Genomic DNA, 25044 nt, shown 5'->3' on the forward strand with positions numbered 1-25044 from the left:
GCAGTTACAGTGTCAGTGCCTGAGTGCACTAATTATTTGCAATCTACTAGCTGTAAGCATTCCAGTAAGTGAAAAAAAATATTTTATGTCATGTTAGGAAAATTGAGGAACCATATCATGATATGACCACGGAAGTGGTTCTTCTGTGGGTGATATCAAAGTAGTAGGTACACACTGATGCAGTGTCAGACTCCACTTGAAGGACTAAGTGTTGACTGTGGCATTAATATTCCAGTGGAGTTTTGTTATTCCATTTCTTATGTAGGTGTGTGGCAATGTGTAAACTGGTTCTTGCAGGTAAGTTTAACAGCGTGCTTGGCAGCCTGCATCTCCCACACACTTGTGCACAGCAGGCACAAAACTGAGAAGTTCTGGCCTCTCCATTTCTGCCAGCCAGAATGTTAAAATGTGCTGTGGGTCAAGAAGGGTGATTGATGTGAGAGCAGGCGAAGGCTGGCTGCTCCCTTCACAGCCTTCCTGGCTGCCAGGGGAGAGCCAGCCAGCCTCAAGGTCCTGTCCAGGGTCAAGCACTTGTTCCTCAGATCAGGCACACTGGAGGCATGCGACTGCCTTACAGTCAGAATAACTGACTTTTTGTGGTGCAACTTTGCCTTACAGTCCTATTGCCAAGGTTTTTATCTTCCTGTTCCTGATGTTTTAGATGGGAATTAACAGGGTTCTTTTTTTCCTCAGGTTTATGCACTGTTAAAGAACTGGTTTACCTGTGAATAGATCGCTGTGATTCTGTGGAACACAAAACATCTTTTCTGCTGCTCTTGGAAAGAGAGGGTTTCACTTCTAATGTGATAGGAAGCCTTTTTTGTACCATAAGAGAAAAACGTGCTATTTGGCACAAAACCTGTGGACTGATATTTTATTTTTTTTTCAGCCGCAGTGCTGGTAATGGTAATGGAAATGAAATCTGAGAAATAGGTTAGGTGAATCTAAAATGCCCCTTTGCTATTTTGGGAAACGTTAAAAATGTCCAGGGTTTTTAAAAGTAAAACAAAACAAACCCCAACCTGCAACTATTTAACATCAGAGATGTGGTTCTTCTGAACCAGACTAAAACTCTCCTGTCTACCAAGAAAGGAGAAAGGATCACACTAATTCTTCTCTTGTGGGTTTCTGCAGTCATATCTTCAATGAAAGGCTGCTTCCAGATGAGACAATCTGACAGCTACACACGCAGCCCTTTTTTTCCTTCTCCTTTGTGCTGGGAGGCTGGTGGTTTATGAAGGCTTTCAGTGGATCCTTGGATCTCTGTCATTTGGTGTGCCCTTTCAAAGTAGAAGGATCAGCTGATCATTTAGAATGAAAATTATTGTTAGTCTTTGAGATGTGAAAATGGGGGGCAACTTAGGGCTTTAATAGAACTTGCTGGAATACTGTGTCTAGAACTTGAGTTAGAAGAGATGTCTTTAGTGTGCTGTTAAATACGAAGGTCTGCTTCTGTGAATGCTTCTGCATTGATCTGTGAAGAAGTTTGGTTTGTGCTGAAAAACCCCACAGCTCTGAAACTGAGTTTAAAGCTAAGGAGAAGCGTGGGCTCTAAACTGGCTGGACTTGTCTGGGCTTGTGTGACTGAGCAGTAACTGAATACCTGTTTGTTTCATGGGGGGAGTGCCATGATCTCCACCCACGGCTGAACCTCATGGAGCTATGGGATTCTCCATGCAGAGCTTAGGTCATACCTTTCTTTTCTAGTGGGTTGAGTTCCACCTGACTTTGCCCTCTGAGAGCATTAACATCTCAGTTCAGACCAGGAGTCAGCTTCTTATGTGACCTCCTGACAGTCCCCAGTCCTGCTTGTTGGTTTGCTTAAGAGCAGTCCAAGTACCTTTTGAACAGGCATTAACTGGGAAGTGTGTTCCAGTGGCTGATGGACAGTCTGGCCAGGCTGCAGGGAGCCTGCAACTTGACTTGTGTGAACCTGAGTGGAAAGATGTCTTGTGAGGACATTGGGTGCTCAGCAGCATTTGGTTTATGGCTTAATCCTGTCTGGGCTATGTGTAGACATAACCTTAGAGAACTGCACCTAGGGAATGAACAGGAAAAAATACCACCATATGTCTCTCTTCATGTTTGCTTTCCTTGCCTTTTGCCATCTGAAATGAATGTAAAAAGGGGCTTTTGCACGTTGCCTGTGTGTAGCTGTTTCTCCTGCTGTAGCTGTTAAATCCTATCAGTAATCTTACTCCAAACTGCCCATTTGTCCCCACTTGCCATTCTTAATCCTCAAGTACCCTTGCATTGTACCCCCTGCCTTCCCTGCAGAAACACCTCCAGGTAACTTGCCAACCTGCAGTCTTTTCTTTGACTCTTACATGTGTTCAGAATGTGATCCAGCCAATATGCATAGCAGCCATGCATGTAGCACTTTTATTTAGCCACCTGGCAGTGCATCACCCACTCTGTCCTTTCTGGTGATTGCCTGATTCACTTTGCAGCAAACATTTGAAAACCCTGGAAAGGAGAGACAGTCACTTTCTTAAGCAGTGTGTGGGTCTCCAGAAATGTACTCAGTAAAATGATGTCAGTGCTCTTGTTTGTTTGTAAAGCTGATTACATCCTGTCAGTGCACTTGTGTAATCACATTAACCATCTGAATTTGTGAATTGTAAACTGTTCTGCAGAGTCATGAGACTTTTTCTTGGCTGTTGTGCTGCAGCAGAGCAGCTGGGACTTAGAGAGCCAAACCCATTTGAGCAGCAGCTGAATGTAAGGATGACTCAGCTGAATGTCTGATGATGATCTGCAGCCAGGGGACTTAACAAGCATGTGGCTTGTCTGCAGCATCTAGCAGCCCCAGCCTTGTCACCAACATCTTACCTGACTCCTCTGAAGGTGTACTGAAACACAGCTGGGCAGTTTAATGCTTTACCAGTGTTAATTTCCTTGAACTGGCTGTATAAAGTGTGGAGATGTATGTATTTATTTATTCCTGGTTAAACTGGCACATTAGAAAGGATAGGAAGTGAGAAGAACTTTAAGAATGCTGTGGAATTAGTGGAGAAAAATAACAGATGTGCCCCCTGTGCATAGTCTCTTGTATCTAGCTCAGAAGTCCTAGAAACAGAAACTGAGAGGGAAGTAGGGAAAGAAATATTTTTCATTTATACATTTTCAGAAGTTTGTGTTTTTTCTCTAAAAAACAAAAAAAGGCCAACTAAACCAAGCACCCAAATACCCCCACAACCCCCCTCTGCCCTCCAAAAGAAACCAACAAAAACCCCCTCAGAACATCTTAATATGGAATGCTTAAACTCAAGGGGGAATATGTTCTGTGATAAAATAATGTCTGGTTAGCCTCAAATTTAAATGTTTGCAGCTTTTATCTTTTTAGATCTATTTTCCTCTCTTTGTAATTACATTTGAAGCTGTTTAATTAGTGGAATGTGAAGCAAATAAGGATCAAAGTGTGGTGATTCTGAGCAGTGGGATCTGTTTCCAGCTTTGATGTTGAAATAGAAGGGTTAGATACTACAACTCCTTTGGTTCTGTCTCCTCATCTATAAAATGTGGATAATGGCACTTATTTCTATGACCAGCTCAGGCTTTTATTGAGAAGGATTACTGACTGCCAGTTGTGGCACATGTATTCTGTGCAGTTGGAAATGGTGCAACTGTGGAAAAAATGCTTTGCAGCTGAAAATGATGTTAGTTAACGAGCCTTTGGCCATGGGACTGCTGCTCTTGGCTGTGTGGCTTTTAAGCTGAAGCCTGTGAGCTATGCTTTGGCTATCAAATATTGCAATGCATCTTCAGCAGTGATCTCTGTATTGCATCATTCTCCTGGAGAGTCAGAAACCTACAGCACTTCACAGAAGTGTCCCTTGTGATAACTTTACAGCAGACTCAGTAATTTTAAGGTAAAATTGGCCTGCAAGAAATTTCTCTAACTTGCTTGGGAGCTGTGAGACTGCTTCACAAATAGTGATGTTGTCTTGTGATGTTCACTTTCACTGTGTGCCAAATAATGTTTCCACACTGACATTTGGCAATGCAATGTGTATTAATGCATAGATAGGCAGCGGTTAGAATGGGAGAGAGCTGGCGTTCTCCTGTTAGTTTTCTGCAATGATAGTGATATTTCATGTTATAATGAGAGAGAGCTGGCATTTTCATGTTAGTTTTCTGCAATGATAATGTGAAAATTCTTGATTAATACTGTTAAAGGTCCCACTAAGTACTTTTCAAGGTATTTCATTTGAGTGAGTTATGGTAGTGGTGTGTAACCAACAGACGTGACATTCATCTTCTGAAGGTTTAGAATTCCTGAGCTACAAAAAGTGCAGTAAAATCAGATACATCACAGAATGGAGACAGTTTAATACAAGTGTAACCAAATAAACTAGAAGAGGTAGATAGTGGCCATTTCTTGTTTCAAATACTGGAGCTCATTATTTTCTTCTTCTTTAACTTGCCCTGTTTTCTCTCCCCAGGACTGGAACCTGACATGGCACACAGACAATCCAGACTTCACCCCATGCTTTCAGAACACAGTCCTGGTCTGGATCCCTTGTGTTTACCTATGGCTCTGCTTCCCTGTGTACTTCCTGTACCTTCGCAGTCATGACAGGGGATACATACAAATGTCAAACCTCAACAAAGCCAAGACGGTAAGGTGGCTTTCAGTTACATCTTACTAAGCTTATCTGCACGTTTGAATCTGTTTTCAGCTGTGTTTTAGCACACTATTTTTGTTGAGCATCAACCTTGGCCTGTGTGCACACTTCAGCTGTAACTTACTTGTTCTGCTTGTGTTTGATTTCCAAGCCTTACATGTTTCAGTTGCCCTTTTATCAGTAGGCTTTATGAAATATACTCTGATAAAAAAGCATATGAATCCTTTGTAACACCAGTTGGAGAAGACTTTTTTTTTTTAAGGCAACTCAACCTCAAGGCTGTTGCTGCAGTAATAAAAGGACTTTATAATCCTTTCAGCTTTGTAAATTACATGGCATAGATTTCTAGAAATGCTGCAGGTGTTCTGTTTGTACTGTGAGATAAGCATTGCATGTTTTCTTAATTTCCCTCCTCCCCCCCCCCAGAATATGTAAAACATTTTAAGGACTAATAGTGTGGTGTATTGGAGAGCTTCTGTTTTTGCAGTCTGTTATTCAGGAGTGAAGTACATGAGCTTCTTTGTGTTTCATAATACACTGAATTATGTGGTACAACAAATGAGTAACCTTTTCTCTTCCAGTGGGGGAATCCAATAGGTGAAGGCAAATTTATTTTTCTTTTGTGCATGTTTTAGAATTGCCCAAAAGAGAAGATCTGATTATGACTCCTCCTAACACATAGCAGTTGGTGTTCATGTGTAGATTGTGCTGCCCAACCTCTGTAAACTGGAGTATGAAATACTCTTCTGTATTGCAGGCTTTGGGCCTAATGCTGTGGCTGGTCTGCTGGGCAGACGTTTTCTACTCTTTCTGGGAAAGAAGTCAAAACTTTCTTCGAGCACCATTTTTCCTGGTTAGCCCTACAGTGCTGGGTATAACAATGGTGAGTTCTGCTGCTGTGGCTTTTGCTCATGCCAACCCTTAGGGACTAACACACCTCTTAGCCTTATTCACTGCTGTAATTCCTTAAGCTGCAATCTTCACGTACAGACTTCATCTGCAGTTGCTCTGTGAAACACTGACTCAGGAATGTCTGCTTTCTTTTAATAAAAGTTAGGAAACCCTCCCAGCCCAGCTGTGCTCAGTGTGCTGCTTCTCAACACACAAGCCAGTGCTAGTTATCCTGCCTTGTTTTGCTAGGCTCGAGGTATTTAATTCATTTAATGGCTTGAGTGAAGTGTGGATGAAGAAGTCAAGCTGAGAGAACTGACTACACCTACTGTGTGGTTAATACAAACCACACTGAACTTGGTAAAAGTCAGCTGAAGGCATGTTGAGTATCTGTGACAAACTCCTTGCCTGTAATATTCCCTTAGTGCATGTTTGCTTTTTCACATTTGGTAGCAGGGTGGAAAAAATCTTCAATGCCACAGGAGGCACTTGAGTGTCCCCAGCTAACTCTTTCTACCTAGATGCACAAGGATTGTCTGCTTTGGCACCAGAATCTCTGCCTTACTACTCATTTATTGTCAGCTGCCCTTATATTTATCACAGGCTTGGTACTTACTAAAGATGTTACTCAAGAAGGGGATGGGCAACAGCAACAAACCCAACAGTAATCACAATAACAAAAAAAAAAATCGAAACAAAACAGAGAACCCAGCAACTCTGAAACACACTGACAGGTGCAAGAGCTGTTAAATGGTTTGTGGTCATTTGATAATGCAGTTGTCAAACTTCTGTCAGGCTGATTGAAAATGCACATTGCAGCAGCCAAGTGAGATTACCAAGTCATACCAGCTTCCTAAAAGTCTCTGAAAACACACAAAATACAGAAATAGAGTCACGTTTGGTCATTGTTGTTTGGCATCATGGCTTGTATGGAAAGATGTCTTTGTATTTAAAAAAAAAAAAAGTCAAGAAATAGTTGTATAGTGTGACTGTGCTATAATTGCATTTGGTTTGTGATGTAGAACCAGAAAGGTAAACTAGCAAAGCAGATTTTGCCACTGCTTTTGTGCATGTAGTCATTTGCTTCTATGCAATATGTATTCATCTTCCCTTTTTTGCCCACTTCTTATCTTTACTGCTGCAGAGAATTTCCTATTTAAACATGTTTTTGAATTACACATAAAATCTCTGGGTATTAGAATGTCTGTGAGTTACTGTATTTAACGTGTTTGGTAAGCACACCTTAACACAGTTTGTAACTATATTTTTATTTTATTTGTTCACAGTTGATTGCCACATTTTTAATACAATATGAAAGAATAAAAGGAGTCCAGTCTTCAGGTGTAATGATGATTTTCTGGCTCATCTCATTGTCATGTGCCACAGTGGTTTTTAGATCCAAAATAATATATGCCTTAAATCCGGTGAGTGATTGCTAGCCTCATTCTGGTGAAAGTAGTCCCAAATCCTGCAGGAGCAGAGGAGCTGCTTGCTGATGATGCCAGCCAAGTCAGTTCATGATCAGCACGTCTCTGTTCCTGTAGTTACAAAAGCAAAACAAGCAAGACTTAATGGCTAGTGAAATTCAGAGGGATCTGAACTGTAGCAAGAGCTGCTGAGGAAGTCCTGCCAGCTGCTGCAGAGGGGCTGTGTCTGCTGGAGCACACTGGAAGTGTGTGATGTTTGACAGGAAGCCTCTGGGGGCTTACATCACCTTCTTCCTGTAGGCTCAGCACTTGCGGGTGGTGTTCATGTGGTTTGAGCTGCTAGACAAAAGGAAAGCGTGCACCCAAAATATTTTTATGTCAGTCTGCTGTATAGTGAGGCCACCTCAAATATGAGATTGATTGTGGAGCTGCCTGAAACTGACATATCACTTCTGTTTCTTGCAACACTGAAGCCATGCTATGAATTATCAGAAACTTCAGTCAACTTCTGTCTTTAGCTGTTGGAGTGGTGTTTTACTGGTGGTGATGGGGATGTGTGTGTGTGTTAACCTATCCCTGGTCTTTGATGTCTGTGGATTGTACTTTATGTATCAGTCCCAGTCTAAAAAATGGAAGAACCTCTGGAATTTGAGTACAGCACAAACTGTAATCTAAATTTGGCTCCCCTAATTGGTTTTCCTTCTATGTGCATGCTAATTAACAGAATGGCTTTGAAAAACTCCATCCTACCCAGTGCATACATGCCTTACTCCTGTAAAGAATACCTTGATTTCAAATTGAGGCATACTGCATTGGTGCAAACTGTGTCTTAAAGAAAATTTCTCTATGGATGAAGTTCATGCTTGTGTGTTCATGGCAGTGACTGATCAAAAATAAATGGTATCTCTCATCTGCTCCCCCCCATCTCTTTACCTCCCTTTTACCAAAATAGGCATTGACTTCAGTTTGCATGTGTGTGGGTAGTGTAACACTTAGTTTACAGAATTCACAGTAAGAAGCTGGTTTGTGTTTAAGAGTTGTTTTACAGAAATTCCTCAAGCCTTCTAACTGGAATGCTGCCTTCCTTTACAGGGTGCTAAAGTGGATGCTTTTCGTTACGTCACCTTCTGCATCTACTTTGTCCTGTTACTTGTGCAGCTCATCCTGTGTTGTTTTCCAGAACAACCACCTCTGTTTTCTGAAACAGTAAACGATCCTGTAAGTGTTCAATTCACCCTGGCTGCTGGGTGTTGTGCATGCAGTTTTCTGTACAACGGCCAGTCTGTCAGATGCCGAATCATTCCGTTCTTGTTAAATTGTTTGCAATGGACTGTTCTTTCTAATCTTCAGTTGGTGATGCAAATGAAGCCCATTAAATGCAAAACAGGGTTGGCTGCATTTAAGAGAAAGAGCAGAAATACTGCTTCAGTCATTCCTGAATAGCATTCCTGAAGGTTAGGTTGGATGTGTTCATATTCAGTAGCACTTTCTGCAATTGACAGGCAATATTGGGTTGAAGTGCTGCCTCCTAGTCATCTGGTAATGTTCAAACTGCATTTGATTTCTGTATTTACCTCTCTTGTGCCAAGCAAAACTTGAACCAGCTCAATTGCAGAAGCAGTTAATGTCAGAGGGTGGTCTGGATGTAGAAATTAAATTCTTTTTTTTTTTTTTTTTGCTTAGGTTCTCACCTCTAGGCTCTAGCTGTATGGCACGGATCTAAAGTGATCCAGGGGGTGCTGCACTGTTGTACTGCTTGCTTAGCCCCAGGTTAGACCTAAGTCACAATGGAGTGACACCTGTCAGTGCATGGAGTTTGGATCTGCCAAGTTGAGAAGTTTCAGTTCTATATTTTTTGATAAGATATAGTTCTTACTTGATGGATGTTAGGTGGCACTGACTGACAAGCGAAGGTGTAAAATAAATGCTGATGTTGTAACTGTGGAATTGGTCATTAACCAGTCGCACCTACTGAATTCCACAGTCACCTTCTCTGGTGGTATCCAGTGTGCCAGTGGTGCTCTGCATTACCTCTGGCAGACAGTCTGCATGCCTATGTCTGGAGGGAGGAGTATGCTGCTGAATCTATGGATCCTCTTCATCTTTGGGTTCTCTTCATCTCATTCAGGGCTCAAATGTATTTGACAGGATACTGTAGGTTTAGGGAAACCTTTTCTGCTTTGATCATGGTTACAGTAATTACAAGGTGCTTTGAGACCACAGTGGCTTTTTTTTTTTTTTTGTTTTGAGTGTTTCTAGGAGTGCCTCTAGGAAATAGGGAAGACTTTAAACCTTAACCTTCTTTTCTCGAGTGGTGTGTTTATTGAATGTTTGTAGTAGTCTTAGGCTGTGCCTTGGTTCCCTTCTGCCAAACATTTCCAAACCAGAAATATTTGTAGATCTTGAGTAAAATTTTGTTATAGGTTTACTTAAACCAGAAAACTACAGTAGAGTTTCAAAGATGTAGATGCTGATGTGTATAGAATGAAACAATGTTTTGTCTCTTTTTTTCACTGTGGTTACAGTACAGAGATCTGGATTTGTTACAACCTGTCTTCATTCTGTCTGGCACAGCTGGCAGTAGTATTAATAGTTCTTTATGTGGTAACTATTTGATTTTATAAGGAATAGTATTATCTGTAATCTAATGTTTTAAACTTTAATTGCTTAAAGTCCAGATTTTGGTAGTACAAGATCTAGTGGACTCTTTTTAGAAGAGTTTCCACCTGAAATTAGATTAAAAAAGTATAAAGGAAAAAAGCAATACATCTCTTTATGTGTAGTCCAGAATATTTTGAAATGTTGCTGAAGTCGAGAGGGTTCCCTCTATTTACTGAAGGATAAGTGTCTGGTGTCAGTGTCAGGGTGGCTTGAAAGTACTGTCTCCTCCCCTGCAGTTTTCTCTTTTTTGTTTTAACTTCTCAGAATGTAAAAACTCTGTCCAGTGATGGTGCTGGATTTGCTTGCAAGTGGTTAAGTACTTTGGAAATGTAGAACCCTTATCCCTTTCCAAAAAAAAAGCATCTTTCATACCTACTCTTAAAGTTCCCTACAAGGCTGCAGGAGCTTTGTATGAAGAAGAGGGAATGCAGTAGTCTGTTTTGCATAGCTTGATTGCAACACACTTGAAGAGAGCTTGGTGGGGAAGCCAGGCTGTGTAAACATAATTTGGAAAATGCAAATTTTGGAAATGCTTGGCTCTGTTTTAATTGCAGTACTCTGATGTTTGGGGATTTTTGTAGACAGAAATAACTCAGTTGCTCCAGTTATATGTGGTGATTAAAAACAGCAGTTTTTGTGTCACTGGAATGGCTGCTTGTAGCATTCTTTAGGTGCTGTTCAGAGCTAGAGAGTGAAGAGAAATCTGCACTGAAATTCTACAAGTAGATCGACCTAAATGCATTTGAAACTATTCCAGCCTTCCTGTTGGCTGTTTTCATCCAGCCATATTAGGAGATGATAACCTGAAGTTTGCTGTGCTGACTGATGAGTAAGGGGCAGGGTTTTAGGGGCTGTTTTGGGATGCTTTTCTGGAGTTGACCATTTTTTATTTTTGTTTAAATATGTGCATCTGTTTTGATGAAGTCACAGAACTTACCTGCTAGAACAGGAGAGCTGAATTCTTCATTTATGGCTAGCTACCCAGTTCACATATTTATGTTCTCCTATGGCTTTGCATTTGCTGCAGGCAGACAGTGATTGTGACATCTGCAGAGACTCTGGCCTGCACTGTCTTAGAAAATTCCTTCAACTATTTGTTGCATTGTTGATGTGGAGCACTGCTTACTCCTGTGTCCCAGTGCTCTTGTCTGCTGACAGCCTTGAAGTTGTGCTTGTGTTTTCTGAACAAGCTCTCAACAGCACAAATGACAAGTTTAATAATGTGGAAAAAATCCTGTAAATAAAAGCATCTGTTCTGGTTTGTTTCTTCTGGCCCCGTATCACTCACTCTGTATGTGGACTGTTTTCTTTTTCTCTCCTTTAGAACCCGTGTCCAGAGTTCAGTGCTTCTTTCCTCTCCAGAATCACGTTCTGGTGGATCACTGGGTAAGATCAAGATAATGCATAAAGCATCAGTTAAATGTTAGTTGGCATTTTAGTATCCTGCTTTCAGAGTTAAGTTAGCAATAATCATGCATTAACAATTTTGGTGGTTGTGGCTGGTTGTTTTGTACATAGATTAAATTGATTCCTCCCACCCCCCTATCTGATTAATCTTTTTTTACAGCCTTTGTAGGGTCTTTATTATAAATTTTGTCAGTATATATCTGGTGTGCTTTTGAAAGAATATAATAATAATTAAAAAATATTTGGGAAATAGAAGAAGCTAGAAATTATCTGTGGTATTTGGAAACGAAGGCATTAAAACCTGTTAGCTTTTTCTGTCCAAGAGGGTTTTTGGTGTAGGTTTTTTTTTTTTTTTTGTTAACTTAGCTGTAGTTACACTGTATGATCTGATCACAACACATGTTCTTGTGAGTTGAAACATAGAGCCATGTAAAATTATCTCGGTATATAGTTGGCCAGCATTCCAACAGAAAGCTAGATGAAAGGAATTGCTTTGTAAAATTAAAGGCTAATAAAGATTTTGAAACTGAGTAGACACGGTAATATTAATTGCTTGGCCGATTTTTCAAATGAGATCACTTCACCCTTTCTTTTAAGTTCCCTGACATTTGAATTCAGTGGCATATTCTGGATCCTTAAATGTTTTGATGTCTAATTCTCACAGTAAAGACAGGAGGATGTATATTTCAGCATCCAGACCTGTGTCACTGCAAGTACCAACTTGTGAACACATTTTTGTGGAGAGTTGGCCCAGTTTTGGGGCTGGATATAAGTCATAAATGTATTTATACATACACACATCTCTAGTGTTCTTAAATATGTAGTGCTGATTCTTTCTGACACAGGTTGATGATTCAGGGTTATCGGAGACCTTTGGAAGCCAAGGATTTGTGGTCATTAAATAAAGAGGACACATCAGAGGAGGTTGTGCCAGGTTTGGCTAGAAACTGGGCAAAGGAGTGGGCAAAGACCAAGAGGTAAGTTCAGTTATCCTGGCTGGCAGTTCTTTCAAGATGTGGAGGTTCAAAAGCTCAAGTTACTCCGCTTCTACTAAGAGATGTTTCTCATTTGTTACCAAGCCTGCTTACGTAAGGCCCAAGTGGCAGCTCTGTATTTGCCCTCATGTGCATCGAGAACAGGGACCAAGCAGGGTGTTGAGTGTCTGCTTGATGAAGAGCTGTGTCAAGTTTCCCCTTAGTCCCTCATGATCCGAAGCTGATGGTTGTTACTTTTGATGTGTGGCTTTTCCCTGGGGAGGAAGTATTTTCACACAAACTTCAGTCCTGTAATTTAGGATCTTGGGCTCCCTCTGTAGTTACTGAAGGCTCAGGAGGGTAGTTCAGGGTGTAAAAGTCAGCTGCTTTCTTTCCTTTAACTATATATAGGGAGCCTGGGCACCCAAGCCAGCTGACTAAAATTAGACTGCATGCCTGCAGTTTCTATCCTACTTGCATCATCCCTTCCTGCAGCAAACAGGAGCACCTCTTCATTGAAGGGGAATGGCTTGCTTGCTTCCCCAGTGTGTTTTCACATGCAGCTCAGAAGGTCATATGTATGTCCCTTGTCATAAGCCAGACACATGAAATGAGTCTGTGCAGCCTGTTGAGGATGACTTGGCATAAATCTGACTGCAGTCTTTTGGCTCTGGTGGTGTAGTGAGGCCTTGCTTTTGATTGAAGTGCAGCCTACTGGGCTCTAGAGAAAGAGTGCTCTTTTTTAAGTTTAGCACAGGTTACAGCCCTGTTCCTTGTTCCTCAGGGCACACCTGTAGGAGAGATCCAAGAGGAATGTTTCCTGTTCCTACAAAGACCGTTTCTGAAGGGCCAATTTACTTAGCTGAGGTTGAGTGATTAAAACAATGTTTGACTGACAGAAAAATCCAGTTAAACTATTAAGAAGGGTAGTACACAGCTCAAAAACATCTCTTGTGTATACTGTGCACTTTTTCAGTTGGCTTTATGTTTGAATGGAGGCCACATTGTATACCTGCTCTTGTTTCAGGCAACCATTAACTATGGTGTACTCGTCCAAAAAGCCACCAAACCCGAGCGACTCAAATGGTGATGTGACAGAAGAGGCTGAAGCTTTGATTATAAAACCATCTCAGAAGAGCTCTGAAGCATCTTTATTCAAGGTGTTATATAAAACCTTTGGGCCATATTTTCTCATGAGCTTCCTGTTTAAAGCTGCACATGATCTCTTGATGTTTGCAGGCCCAGGAATTCTGAAGTAAGACCTAGATACATCATGGTTGTATTAAAAGTATGCAGGCAGAATTTACAAACACACTGCTTTGCCTTCAGCTGTGGGGAGGAGTTGTCGTGCAAATGAAGAGACCGTGGCCACAAATTCTTTTGCTCCATTGATTTTTCAGTTTATCACATCATGCATTAAACGGCTGACGGTTTTTGTTCTTTTCCCATGCTAGGAAGGTCAGGCATGAACACATAAAACATAGTTGTAGAGTTTGCTCAAATCTATTCTGTAATGACAGTGGGGCTATAGTAGTGTGTGTAGTACACACTACAGTATGTGAAGCAAAGAGCTAAGGGGGTAGGAATTTTGTTGCTTTGAGGTGAGAAATAGTAAACCAACTGTGAGCAGTTGTGTTTTAGCTGGAGGAAATATGAGACTTGTGAGCTCCAGGAGAATGCTGTACATGTAAGGTATGTGATACTTGATATTTTAAAGGAGTACATTGTTAGGATGGAGTGATGTGTGTTAGTGTAAAATCATCTCCAGTTTCTGAGGAGTTTGCTTGTGTTCAGTTGTTTGGTACTTAGGGTGCTTGCATGACCTTTAGAATGTTTAGAAGAATCAAAGGTTGCAACCTTGGCATTTCATTATGATTTGCACATCTCAAAAGAACTAATTCTTCTCTCCACAGATTGCTAATCAACTTTGTAAATAACAAAGCTGCCCCAAACTGGCAAGGCTACTTTTACACGGGGCTGCTGTTTGTTAGTGCCTGTCTTCAGACCCTGATTCTTCACCAGTATTTCCATATCTGCTTTGTAACTGGAATGAGGGTCAAAACAGCTATTGTGGGGGTAATTTACCGAAAGGTAGGTGTTTCCTTTAAATACACAATACCTTTCAGGGACTGCAAAGGCATCTAAGTGTGAATAATTCCAGTAAATAGATTCTGATAGGTTGATTTTTAACTCTTAATAGAAATCAGAGAGTATCTAATAGACAAATAAAAAACTTTAAGAGCAATTTTCTATCTTACTAGTTAAAGTTCAGGCACTTTCTTTCTGCTGCCAATCAAGAAATGTTGCCTCATTTAGTCTAGGGATGTGAAACTGCCTCAGTTTTTGCAAAAATTGATGCTTCTCCATTTACAGCTTCATTTGGGACTTGGCAACATTGCCACCTCATCTTGAAATAAGCTGGAACATTTTGGAAAGCTATGGACTGATGGCTCTGTGTGAGGAAAAACGTGTGGCAAGTGAAAATTCTGTACTGAAAAAACCCACAGCAAGCAAACAATAACCCCCAAGCAATAAAGCCACCAGCCCACTGTAACCCCTATTACTTGTCTTTTATTCTCTGTTAGTTTAAATTGAGCTTCTTGCTTCAAATTGCACAACTTATAGTTTGTGAGATGAACAGGGTAAACAGAATATGAAATGGGAAAAGGATTGCTTCTAGTTCTGAAGGTGAAGTTCTGTAAAGCAGTTGATCTCTGGAGAAAATGCAAATGAATAAGTCTTCCTTCATGTTGCCTTAGTTGTTTTTTATTTTTTATCTGCACCTAGGCACTTGTTATCACAAATTCTGCTAGAAAGACTTCTACTGTGGGAGAGATTGTGAATCTAATGTCTGTGGATGCTCAGAGATTCATGGACTTGGCTACCTATATAAACATGATTTGGTCTGCACCTCTGCAGGTGATATTAGCACTGTACTTACTGTGGCAGGTCAGTATTGTGTCTTGTTTCCTGTTTTGACTTTGGCAGCTTCCTATGCTCCTTCCCATGGTCGTGACTGCATCAGCTGGTGTTCAGATCACTGGAGGGTTTAGCACTGATTCTGTGGAAAAAATGCTCTTTGCTTAGAAGCTGTGCAGAGCTACTTTGGTCACTTAATTTGCACATCTGAGTGTATATGGGGAGGATGCACATGGCAGCTACTCTCTTTTAGGGGACTGTAGGATCTATAGTATCTCACTTGTCACCTGATTTAAAGAAAAGTGGTCTTGGTTCTGCACTGAGAGTCACCACGTGAGATGTTTCCTTTTTCTAGTCCACAGAGTCACCAGGCTGACTCTTCCTGATTCTCACTGTCAGCCAGAAATGTCATGAAATACCCAAGGAGTTGGTCACTCCTTGCATGAGTCTGTATTTCAGAGGAGGCAGTCCAGCACAAACTGGAAAATATGCAATGATCTCTGTATGCATACACAGACAGATGCAGGTGTATAGGGATCTGGATCTGTGTCCCTGGGGGTAGAGATGTATGTTTCCTTCAAATCACTAAACATCACCCAAGTCCCTACTTGATCCTCCTGCTCTTTAAAGGGAGGAAGAGGTTGGAAAGCTATTTCAAAATGCTTTTGTGTAGTATATGCAGTGATTTTACTCAAGATTTTAAAAAATGAGTTGAAAGAAATGTTTACAGTTACTTGCTTTTCAGAATTTAGGTCCTTCGGTGCTGGCAGGTGTGGCTGTCATGATCCTTCTGGTTCCGATCAACGCTGTGATAGCAATGAAGACAAAAAACTATCAGGTATGTGCAACAGAAAGTTTTAAGAAACATGTTCTGTTCTTTGACTTGTTCCTGAGGTTTGTCCTTTTAATTACTTTTCCCTCCCTCTATTCCTGAAGGGGAAGAGAAAGTCGAGAGATACTGTGCATGCAGAATAAACAAATCGCGGTGTGTTTCAGCCTTGGGGTGTATTGGTGCATAATGGTCTGACAATGTTAGAGTAGTTCAGACTAAGGTAGCAACTTCTTTCAATGCCCCATCACTGGATTGGGATTAGTTTAATTTTTAACCTGCTGCCTAGGAACTGAAGTGCAAATGTAAGCTACTGTCTGCTTAATGAGCCTTGGTGCGTGAAATACGTTTCTGGGATGGTGGTTGCAGTGCTGGGGGTGGGGGGAGGGGTTTTTGTCCTTTTTTTTTTTTTTTACTCCTTTCTTGGAGGGATGAGAAGGGAGAAGAGTTAGTTGTTGGCTGTTCTTGGTCACTAGTCACATTTATTTGACTTTGCTGAAGAGAATGCACATAAATAAATATCGACTCAAACTCTCATGTTTTCTGTTGCAACAACTACTTCCAGCAGCCCCATGATGTGCTTTCTGGTACAGACTTCACCAGGAACTGAATTTGCCAAATGTGAGAGGAGACTGATTTATTTAAATGAAGCCTTTTGGCTTAACATGTTTATCAAAATATACCATGGCATTTGATTCCCACATGGGAGAAGTACAGATATCTGCCCTGTCACAGCAACACTGCCATGGGTAACAGCTGCCAGGGATAGCTGTGGCAGTGCAGCCTACTGGCTCTGCTTAGTGCTGAGTCACAACATCACTTCAGCTTTGCACTGCCCTCGTTAATGTACTTCATGAAGACAAACTTCTGAGGTATGGACATCCTTCTTGTGGCTGAATGAAAGGCTTTTTGCCTTAGTGCACTCTCAGAAAGCCATTGATAGTGCTGAAAGTGAAGTAAAGTCAAGTTTGGTCTATGGTTAGATGCAAACTGTACATCACTGAAGCTTGATTATAGTGGCTTGTTTTCTCACTGCATATTGTAGGGAACCTGAGCCCTAGGGTTCCCTGATGCAGGGTGAATCCCACTAAACCAATGCCACAGCTGATTTCTTCTTGGTTCAGATTTTTAGTTGCATGAAGCATTCTTTTAATTGGTTTAAAACATCTTGGTAATTCTGCATATTTGTTTGTTCAGATAGCATCTCAGATTTCCTGCTTGGGAAGCTAGTAAGCTTCTGATGATAATGAGGTAAATTTTGCCATTGCAAAATACAAAGCTCAGAGCTTTGCGGCTCTGCCAAGTATTGTGCTCTGCTAATTACTTTTTGCAATGTTGTTTTTAGGTGGCTCAAATGAAGAGCAAGGACAACAGAATTAAGCTGATTAATGAAATTCTCAATGGTATTAAAGTTCTGAAACTTTATGCTTGGGAATTAGCCTTCAGAGAAAAAGTATTAGAGATCAGACAGAAAGAACTCAAAGTCCTAAAAAAATCTGCTTACCTCGCTGCAATGGCAACCTTCACTTGGGTTTGTGCTCCTTTTTTGGTAAGTGAAACAGATGTTGTAGAAGTTTTTTCTCCTTTTGTGGGATCCTGCTTTCCTAGGCAGTGCTCAAAAGCTTGGTTTGGCTTTGTTCTTGTAATGAATGGAAGAGTCAGGATGCCCTCTGTAGTGGTAAGAAATTGAATGCTATTGTCTTCCTTCTGTATGGAAAGGTGCTGCTGCTTTCTTTCGTAGCAACATCCAGGTTGAATGTATTCTGAAAGTTCATGACTGAAGCATTTAAAAACAAAGCCCCCCTCTTCAGCCCCTCTATTTTTGGTAGTGTACTTGAGGAACCTAAGAGTAAATGTACTGTCAGGTTTAGAAGGGCTTACTAATACACACAGTACCTTCCTGGTGGCAGCTGTGATGGACAGAGTAGAACTTGCCATATTTCAGCATCTTTCAGAGTAGCAGATCTTTAGATAAGAGCCCTTGGTCCTATGAGACACAGGGCACTGAAAGTAGCTCTCACCTGGGTTCTCCCTTTAAAAACAAGATGAAGAGGTAAAGCTATTTGGGACCTTGGAATTGCTTCAGATTATTCCTTTTTTAAAAAAGGATTTTGGATATGTGAAACATCCCCACTGTGTTTGTGGATAGCTTACATTGAAACTAATAAAGGGGAGAGAAGGGTGAGGTCGTGTCACAGTTGCTTCAGACCCTATTCAAGAGAAGCCATTGTTCTTGTCTGCAGAAGCAAATAGAAGGCATGACTACATTAGGGTAAAATATGCACTATTCCAGTTGAAGGTGTTTAAGTGTACTTTCCAGTCTCAGATTCCTTCCTTGCAAGCAGTTGTAGTGTTTACATTGTTTTGGGCATGATGAAAGGCAGAAGCAGCAGTGCCCTGGGTAGGAAACATCAGCTGCATTCTCAAGTGAATGCTTTTCTAAAAGAAGTCCTAGGTGATTTTAATATAAATACATCACTAAATGAAGTTTCTAAATTAAACTCTGCAGATGGACTCCTAAATGCTGTTCTGTGGAGTGTGAGAAGAGAGATCTGGATGATGAGTAGCTGTTTCAGCACATGTTGTGTGGCAGTGGTCCTGTACCTTGGGAGTTTGCCACTGGCACAGAATTGGTGCAGCCCAAAGTGCAGGGCTGCTGCTAACATCCTGTTTCTTGGATGTTTGGTTTTTGTATATGCTCTTTTGAACTTGTAATTAAAGTATTCTTGGACCTGCTTACTTGAAAGAACTTTTAACATGCAAACCTCTGTATTTCCTCTGCTCCTTCTGTTTCCGTGGGCAGGTCTCTTTAAAACCTTGTTTAATAATGGTGTCAGGAAACAATTCATTTTGCAGTCCCTCCCCTACTGCTCTGTGTGCTGATAAGGCTGTATTCAGGATAATGGCTGGTGACACAAGAGTACAGCCATGCTGCTTGTGGGATTATTCTTTGGACACTGTCTTGTTTTTGATCTCTCTGGGAGGCCTTTCTCCCCGGGCTGTGGTTGTCCAAACTGAGGATTGTACAAACAAGCTACTGTAGCAGGCAGAGCCGAGCCAGCCACTGTCCCAAGAACAATACATGTCACAGCAGTCAGGGTTCTAACAGAAAGAGTCTTGTCTGCAGTGGGTGCTGTGCTTGGGCAAAGGCTGTTTGCTTAAGCATTTGAGCCTAATGGTTGTGACTCTTGTGGGAAGGGGAATGCTAGGGGTTAGCCTACCTTGATTTCTTGTTCTCAGTGGCAGTTTGTGGGGAAAAAGTTGCTGGATCTTGTGATACAGAGAGATAGGATTGTTGCTATTGGGGAAGAAAACATTCTGAGGGTGAACGTTTGGTTTTCCTTGCTTTAATTTTACTATAATTACTTTACAATATGTAAGTAACTATATGGATTTTTTTCAAATGATTTTTCTGTCTCATGATTGCTGATAACAATGGCTCACCGTCCTTTTCCTGTTTAGTGTGGATCCTGAGCTTTTCTATTGTGAATTGGTTAGGTTTCTTGGGAAACAATCTGTCCCTGACAAGGTGGGCTCTGGGTTCTACTTGGGAAGCTGGGGTTGTGGTAGACTCTACAAAATATAAAATGTGTTAGCACTGAGATGTTCTAACTATGTGTGTTACTGACCCAGTGTCTGTTGTTGTGGGGCATGAGAGCAGCAAGAAAGGCTAAGGCTAGTGATGGTTCCTTCCCCTCTGCAGTGTGAGCACAGGTAGTCTGGGACATTTGTGGTTTCAGCCTTCCTATATGAAGAAAGTGAGCGCTTGACATCTTTCCAAGAGGAACTATCAACTTATTTTTACAATACTGGATTTAAATGAAATACTGATTTTTGTGAAAAGCAAAAGAAACAAGGAAGTTACCAGAACATTGCTCTCTGATATGTAGCCCTCTGATTGCAGTTGTCAGACTGTCTGACTCCTTACTTTGTGGCTTTAAAAAAAACGTTCTTCTAATTCAGCAATTATTCCACTTTGTTTCAGGTTGCCTTGTCCACATTTGGTGTCTATGTAACAATAGACAAGAGGAACATCTTGGATGCTCAGAAGGCGTTTGTTTCCCTAGCATTGTTCAACATCCTCAGGTTTCCATTGAACATGCTTCCTATGGTTATCAGCAACATAGTAGAAGTAAGACTTCAGACATTAACAGGTGTTTCTGTGCAGAAGGAGCCACAGGGTGGAAAGATTACATTGCTGTACTTAGAGAATGTCCACTGGTGAAATTCAGCCATCTCAGAAAGGGAGCTTTGAATTTCCTCTGTCTAAAGTGTTGTGCAAGCAAAATTATCAATCCCAGTTATGGTGGTGGTGTTCCTGAAATCAACCACATTCCTTGTGGTTTGGGAACTGCGAGTTTGTCTGTCCAAGAAGCTATGCAGTAGAGTTAAGGGACGAAACAATGAGCTCTTAAATGTACTGAGCAGTGTAAGATCATTTTGCATCCCTTTCTCATGCAGGCCAGTGTCTCCTTGAAGCGCCTCAGGGTGTTTCTGTCTCATGAGGAGTTAGATTCAGACGGTATAATCAGAAGTCCCATCACAGAGGGTGAGTTTCTTGTCCTGTTGAACATCAGTGTGTTCAGGTGTTGTGTCTTTGTGGTGTTTCTTTTCTATTCTGTAACATTTACTGCATTTGGTTGATTTCACTGGAAGGTTATGGCTGGGCGGCAGAGAAGGGATTTTGTTTGCGCAGTGAAAGCTATGTGGGTTGTACCAGCTCCTCAGGCAGTTTCTTTCCTTTCCCCAGCTCCTTTGCCCAAACTATAGTATGGTTACATCCAGACACAATGGGCACTTAGAAAATTTCTTGTTAGACTGGTTTAAGTGTAGCCATTTGACATTTGTAGGCAGTTAACAGCATGCTAATTAATGCTGTGCCAAAGCCCAGCATCTAGGAGAACAGTCATGTAACACTGGAGCACTGTGGAAGGAGAAAGGAGAAGTCCCATCTCTGGCAAAGGCCTTGACTTTGTTTTGTGCTGAGAGTATTACTGCTGTGTGCACTGTTGCTGGTCTGGTTATATGGAACACTTTAGGATACAGATCAGCATGAAGGTAGACTTACTGAAAAACAAATTTCCTTTTTCTTGCACAATAAAACTTGACTTGAACTAGGTCAGTCATTTCTGAATGACTTTTCTGGCTTCCCTTTCACAAAGCCAGTGAAATCCCCATCACTCCCCCTCCTGTGGTTAGCTGAGTTTTATCACTTCTGTCTCTTGGCTTTCCTGTAAGCAGTCATCTTGTATTCTTCAGTTTTTTTTCTCTCCATCTTCCTTTCCCTTTCTCAGCTAATAACCTTGCTTATAAATCTGCAGAGTGTGGGACTTTGGGCTGGGTTGGTTTGTTTGTGGGTGTGTGTGTCTGTGGGGGTGTTTTTGGTGTGGTTTTTTTGTGTTGTCCATGATGGGTTGTACTTGCATGGTGTTTGCCTAGGCTAAGTGTTTACAGCACGGTTGATGGAATTAGGAGTGATATGTTCTGAACTGGTGCTGTGGAAATCTGCAGATGCTGGTGCCATGCAGTGTTTTGGGCTAAAGCTAGCTTATTTGGTAGTTAGATGTATGTTGCCCTGTCATTCTTGTTGTAACACACATGGAGCTAACAGTCTAGCTGATGCTTCCATTGAAGCACAAGGCAGACTGAGGCTGCTGGCTTCTTGCCACTTTGCTGTGCTCCAGTGGAGTTGCTGGATAAAGGAGGATGCAGCTGAGTAAGTCAGGATCTTTGTATTCTTGACATCTACCTCCTGGTTACTGGAAAAATGTAACCTTGGAACCTCTACTGTCTTGGTAGATGTAATAAAAGCAGAACACAAGTTTTTGGAAAGCAGTGGGTTCTGCGGGAAGAATAGCTTTATACTTCTGACTCTGTGTAGTTAGATGGACTTCTCTGGCACGATCCAGAGCATGCAGTTTAGCTGCTTTCATTGGTGTGTTTATAAAGATGAGTTTTCTGTTTGTCAGCTGAAGGATGCATTGCTGTAAAGAATGCAACGTTTAGCTGGGCCAAAAATGATCCTCCTTCGCTGAACAGGTAAGAACTGGCACCCTTCCTTCTGTTGCATAATCTCTCTACATCATAAATACTGGAATTATAAAAAACCCATGTTCAAAATTAGTTGCCTTGAAGAAATAGGAGAACAAATAATATTGCTCTCTCTATATAGTTATTTTTAGACCAGGGGCTTCATGAGCTGGAGGAATTGACAAAGTATGCTTTTTGTATGTAATGCATAAAGGAGAGTAGCAAGAGGAATGAAGGGATGAGAGAAAGCCTGGAGAGCTTTTCAGCTCTTGCTGTGGGCTGGAGATGGGATGAGCTCCATCTAGAGGTGCAGCCAGATTAGCTTCTTGGATTTATCCTGTGTCCCTCATGCTGCACTGTGTCCTCAGGGTCTTCCTTTTGAAAACCTTCTTGCTGAACTGCACCCATCCTTGATTGCTGTGCTGGAGAAAACCAGTGAAGGACATGAAGGACTAACAAAGTAACTGGGGTGGTGCAGCTGCAAGCTGAGTCTTCTCTGTGCCTTGTGCCCTTCCTTAATTTTAGCTGCTTGTTCTTGGGCCTTGCATGTCCTTAAGGACAAGGATGCTGTTTGGGAAGCACCCATTGGTACTTATATTTGTATTCATGGAACCTGTGGGAAAAATACTGCCCGGGTTGTGTCACAGTTTTATTTTCATTTTTCTTCCCTTTTTGACTAACTACACGTTAAGAAACTGTGTCTTATGTATAAGAGCTGGGTGCTTTCTGAAGGAGAGGTTTGCATTGTCAAACATAAAAGTTTCTGTGCTGTGCTAGCATTTGCAGCAGGTGTTCACATTGCTCCTGGCTTTCTATCAGCTGTTCAATTGACTGTTTAACTACTGGGATGTATTAGCAAGGAAAGCTGAATTATGTATGCTTTATTTCAGCATTAATTTCACTGTTCCTGAAGGCTCCTTGGTAGCTGTTGTTGGTCAGGTTGGCTGTGGAAAGTCTTCATTGCTGTCTGCCTTGCTGGGGGAGATGGACAAAAGGGAAGGCTGTGTGGTTGTCAAGGTATGATGCCTGAAGAATTTTTCCTCTGTTTGTGGGTATTGTCAGATTTTAGATTTCCAAGTGATATGAAGAGGGAAAGAGACAGCCTTTCAAAGAACTGTGGATTTTAGCCATGTGTATATACATTAGCCTGTGCTCTGTGTAATTGCCTGTTAATCCTTGACCCCACAACCTCAAAATATTTTGGTTTCAGATTTAGCTGAGTAGAATGGTGGAGGTCTCAAAGGTAAGTATTCTGGTGAATCTTGTTGGCAGACAAGTGTGAGGTGAAGAGACCCTATTATACATACTCCAGCCTGAGGCTGAGCAGTGTTGGTTCTTACTTAGACATCAGAGAATTACAAGGAGAGAGGGTACACCCAAACAGCCAAACATGGGAAATCTGTTGAGTTTTGTACTTTGTTAGACATCAGTGTTGCACAAAACTCACACAGGAAAAGTAACTCAGAAGTAAGAAGTAGTCCTTTTTTTTGAGTTTTGCTGCTGCTGTAATGCATGGAAAGAGAACAATTTTAAGAGCAAAACAACTCTGGTGCGTTTAGAAGAATGGACTTCTGGTGTTCTCCAAAACTGTTCTGGAAAAATAAAGTAGGTGAGATCTGAATCACTGATTATTTGTGAGAAGACAGAACTAATCTTCAAAGAAAAATACTTTGGAGCAACTCAGTCTCTTTCTTTGAAGTGACTTTTACATAAGAACTACTTCCCTTACCTTCTGCAGAAATCTTCTGGCAGAGCTGCATTTGTTAAACACTTGCATTCCAGATTAAATTGTTTTATGCAGAACATAAATTACAACTAATGACTTTTGACATTCAGTTAATTGTGCAAACGTTCTCTAAACAAAGGTTTCCTCCAAGTTTATGTTAGGGAATCCTATTTTCTTTCAAGTCTTTCATTTCTACCGACACGCTTTGTTGCATTCACTGTAGAGAGGATTTTAGAAGTAACAGTTTGGAGGAGGCAGGAGCTCAAGAACTATATTGTGCAGCTTCAAAATGACCGCAGGCTATTTGTGAGGTGATATTTGTGAGGTGCCTGCCTTGCAGAGCCTGCTGTGCTTCGACCTTGTGTGCAGACTTTAAAGTACTGAATAAGGAACTTTCTTTTCCTTGCAGGGCACAGTAGCCTACGTTCCTCAGCAAGCCTGGGTCCAGAATGCCACCCTGGAAGATAACATTATCTTTGGAAGGGAGATGAATGAGAGCCGGTACAAGCGTGTGATTGAGGCTTGTGCCCTGCTGTCTGATATAGAGATTCTTCCTTCTGGAGACAAAACAGAAATAGGAGAGAAGGTATTTCAATAGCCATTCTGCCATAACAGTGCTGCTTCTTGTAGTTAAGCTGTATGACTTCTCTTCTAGTTCATCTTAAAGTTGTACTGAAGTTAAAACATTGGTAGTAGAAAGCCTCTGGCATAAGAGGCAAATCTGAACAGTGTGTTTTCCTTGTCTTTAAGCCTCAAAAAGGAGGAAACCTCTCCTCAATTACAAATGCAAAACCACTTTGCAGTGACAGTTTTTCATTGTCTCTTAAGTTGCCATGGTCATAGAGTAGAAGAATGTGTAGAAACAGGAAGAGAAGAATCTTCTGAACATTTCAGCTTCATTTAAAACAAGCAAACACACTCACTCCCCAGCCCACCAGACTCCCCCAAATCCCAACAATCAAACCCCCAAACTGACCATTGGTTGCAAAAGTGTGTGTGGTGTGGGATTTAGGAACTTGCACAGATGTTGTGGTGCTCTGCTATGGGAGCAAGACCAGGAGCCCCTTAACCATGTGGCCAGCAGAGTATGTGTATGTAACCTGCTAAGCTAGCGTTGCCCAGAAGACAGGGGTATGTAGGAATATGTGCTTTGCCTGCAGGCCAGTTACAGGTGGGTTATAGCTGCCACCTGACACCTCCAGATTCAGTAAAGGGTGCAGCTTTACCTTCCTTCCAGATCAGCAGGCCAACCAGATTGTTGTGTGTGAGCTGGGTTTGTTTAAATGAACTGCGGCAGCACTGCAGGAATACAGCTGAGGAGGAAGGTAGCTTCTGACTGTCCAGAGCTAGATGGGCTGGTTTGGATTAATTGCCTTAAAAGGCTACCAAACACTTTTTTTTTTTTTTTTTAATGAGCAGCCCTTCACTGACAGTGAGAACTTAACGAGGGTGCTCCCTTCCAAGAGGATTTTGGCTGTGATTGCTTATGCTGTTGTGGTAGTGAAATCAGTTTGATGGAGATCTGTTTCCTACAGTGCTGTAATTTCTCTGA

General features: G+C 41.4%; 1 protein-coding gene across 1 annotated transcript in view; it reads left to right on the plus strand.

Moving 5' to 3' along the window:
* Positions 1 to 275: 275 nt before the first annotated feature.
* Positions 276 to 25044, plus strand: part of ABCC1 (ATP binding cassette subfamily C member 1) — a 42683-nt gene continuing 17914 nt past the window's right edge. The window contains exons 1-18 of the mRNA XM_054391306.1: positions 276 to 297; positions 2672 to 2721; positions 4446 to 4622; positions 5386 to 5511; positions 6806 to 6943; positions 8039 to 8164; positions 10932 to 10993; positions 11860 to 11991; positions 13016 to 13243; positions 13902 to 14079; positions 14776 to 14937; positions 15653 to 15745; positions 17082 to 17285; positions 19722 to 19868; positions 20198 to 20285; positions 21706 to 21775; positions 22657 to 22783; positions 23902 to 24078. Of these exons, the coding sequence (XP_054247281.1) occupies positions 276 to 297; positions 2672 to 2721; positions 4446 to 4622; positions 5386 to 5511; positions 6806 to 6943; positions 8039 to 8164; positions 10932 to 10993; positions 11860 to 11991; positions 13016 to 13243; positions 13902 to 14079; positions 14776 to 14937; positions 15653 to 15745; positions 17082 to 17285; positions 19722 to 19868; positions 20198 to 20285; positions 21706 to 21775; positions 22657 to 22783; positions 23902 to 24078 (2307 nt within the window). The remainder of the gene's footprint in view (positions 298 to 2671; positions 2722 to 4445; positions 4623 to 5385; positions 5512 to 6805; positions 6944 to 8038; positions 8165 to 10931; positions 10994 to 11859; positions 11992 to 13015; positions 13244 to 13901; positions 14080 to 14775; positions 14938 to 15652; positions 15746 to 17081; positions 17286 to 19721; positions 19869 to 20197; positions 20286 to 21705; positions 21776 to 22656; positions 22784 to 23901; positions 24079 to 25044) is intronic.

This window comes from Indicator indicator, chromosome 22 (genome assembly GCF_027791375.1).
Source record: "Indicator indicator isolate 239-I01 chromosome 22, UM_Iind_1.1, whole genome shotgun sequence".
NCBI lineage: Eukaryota > Metazoa > Chordata > Aves > Piciformes > Indicatoridae > Indicator > Indicator indicator.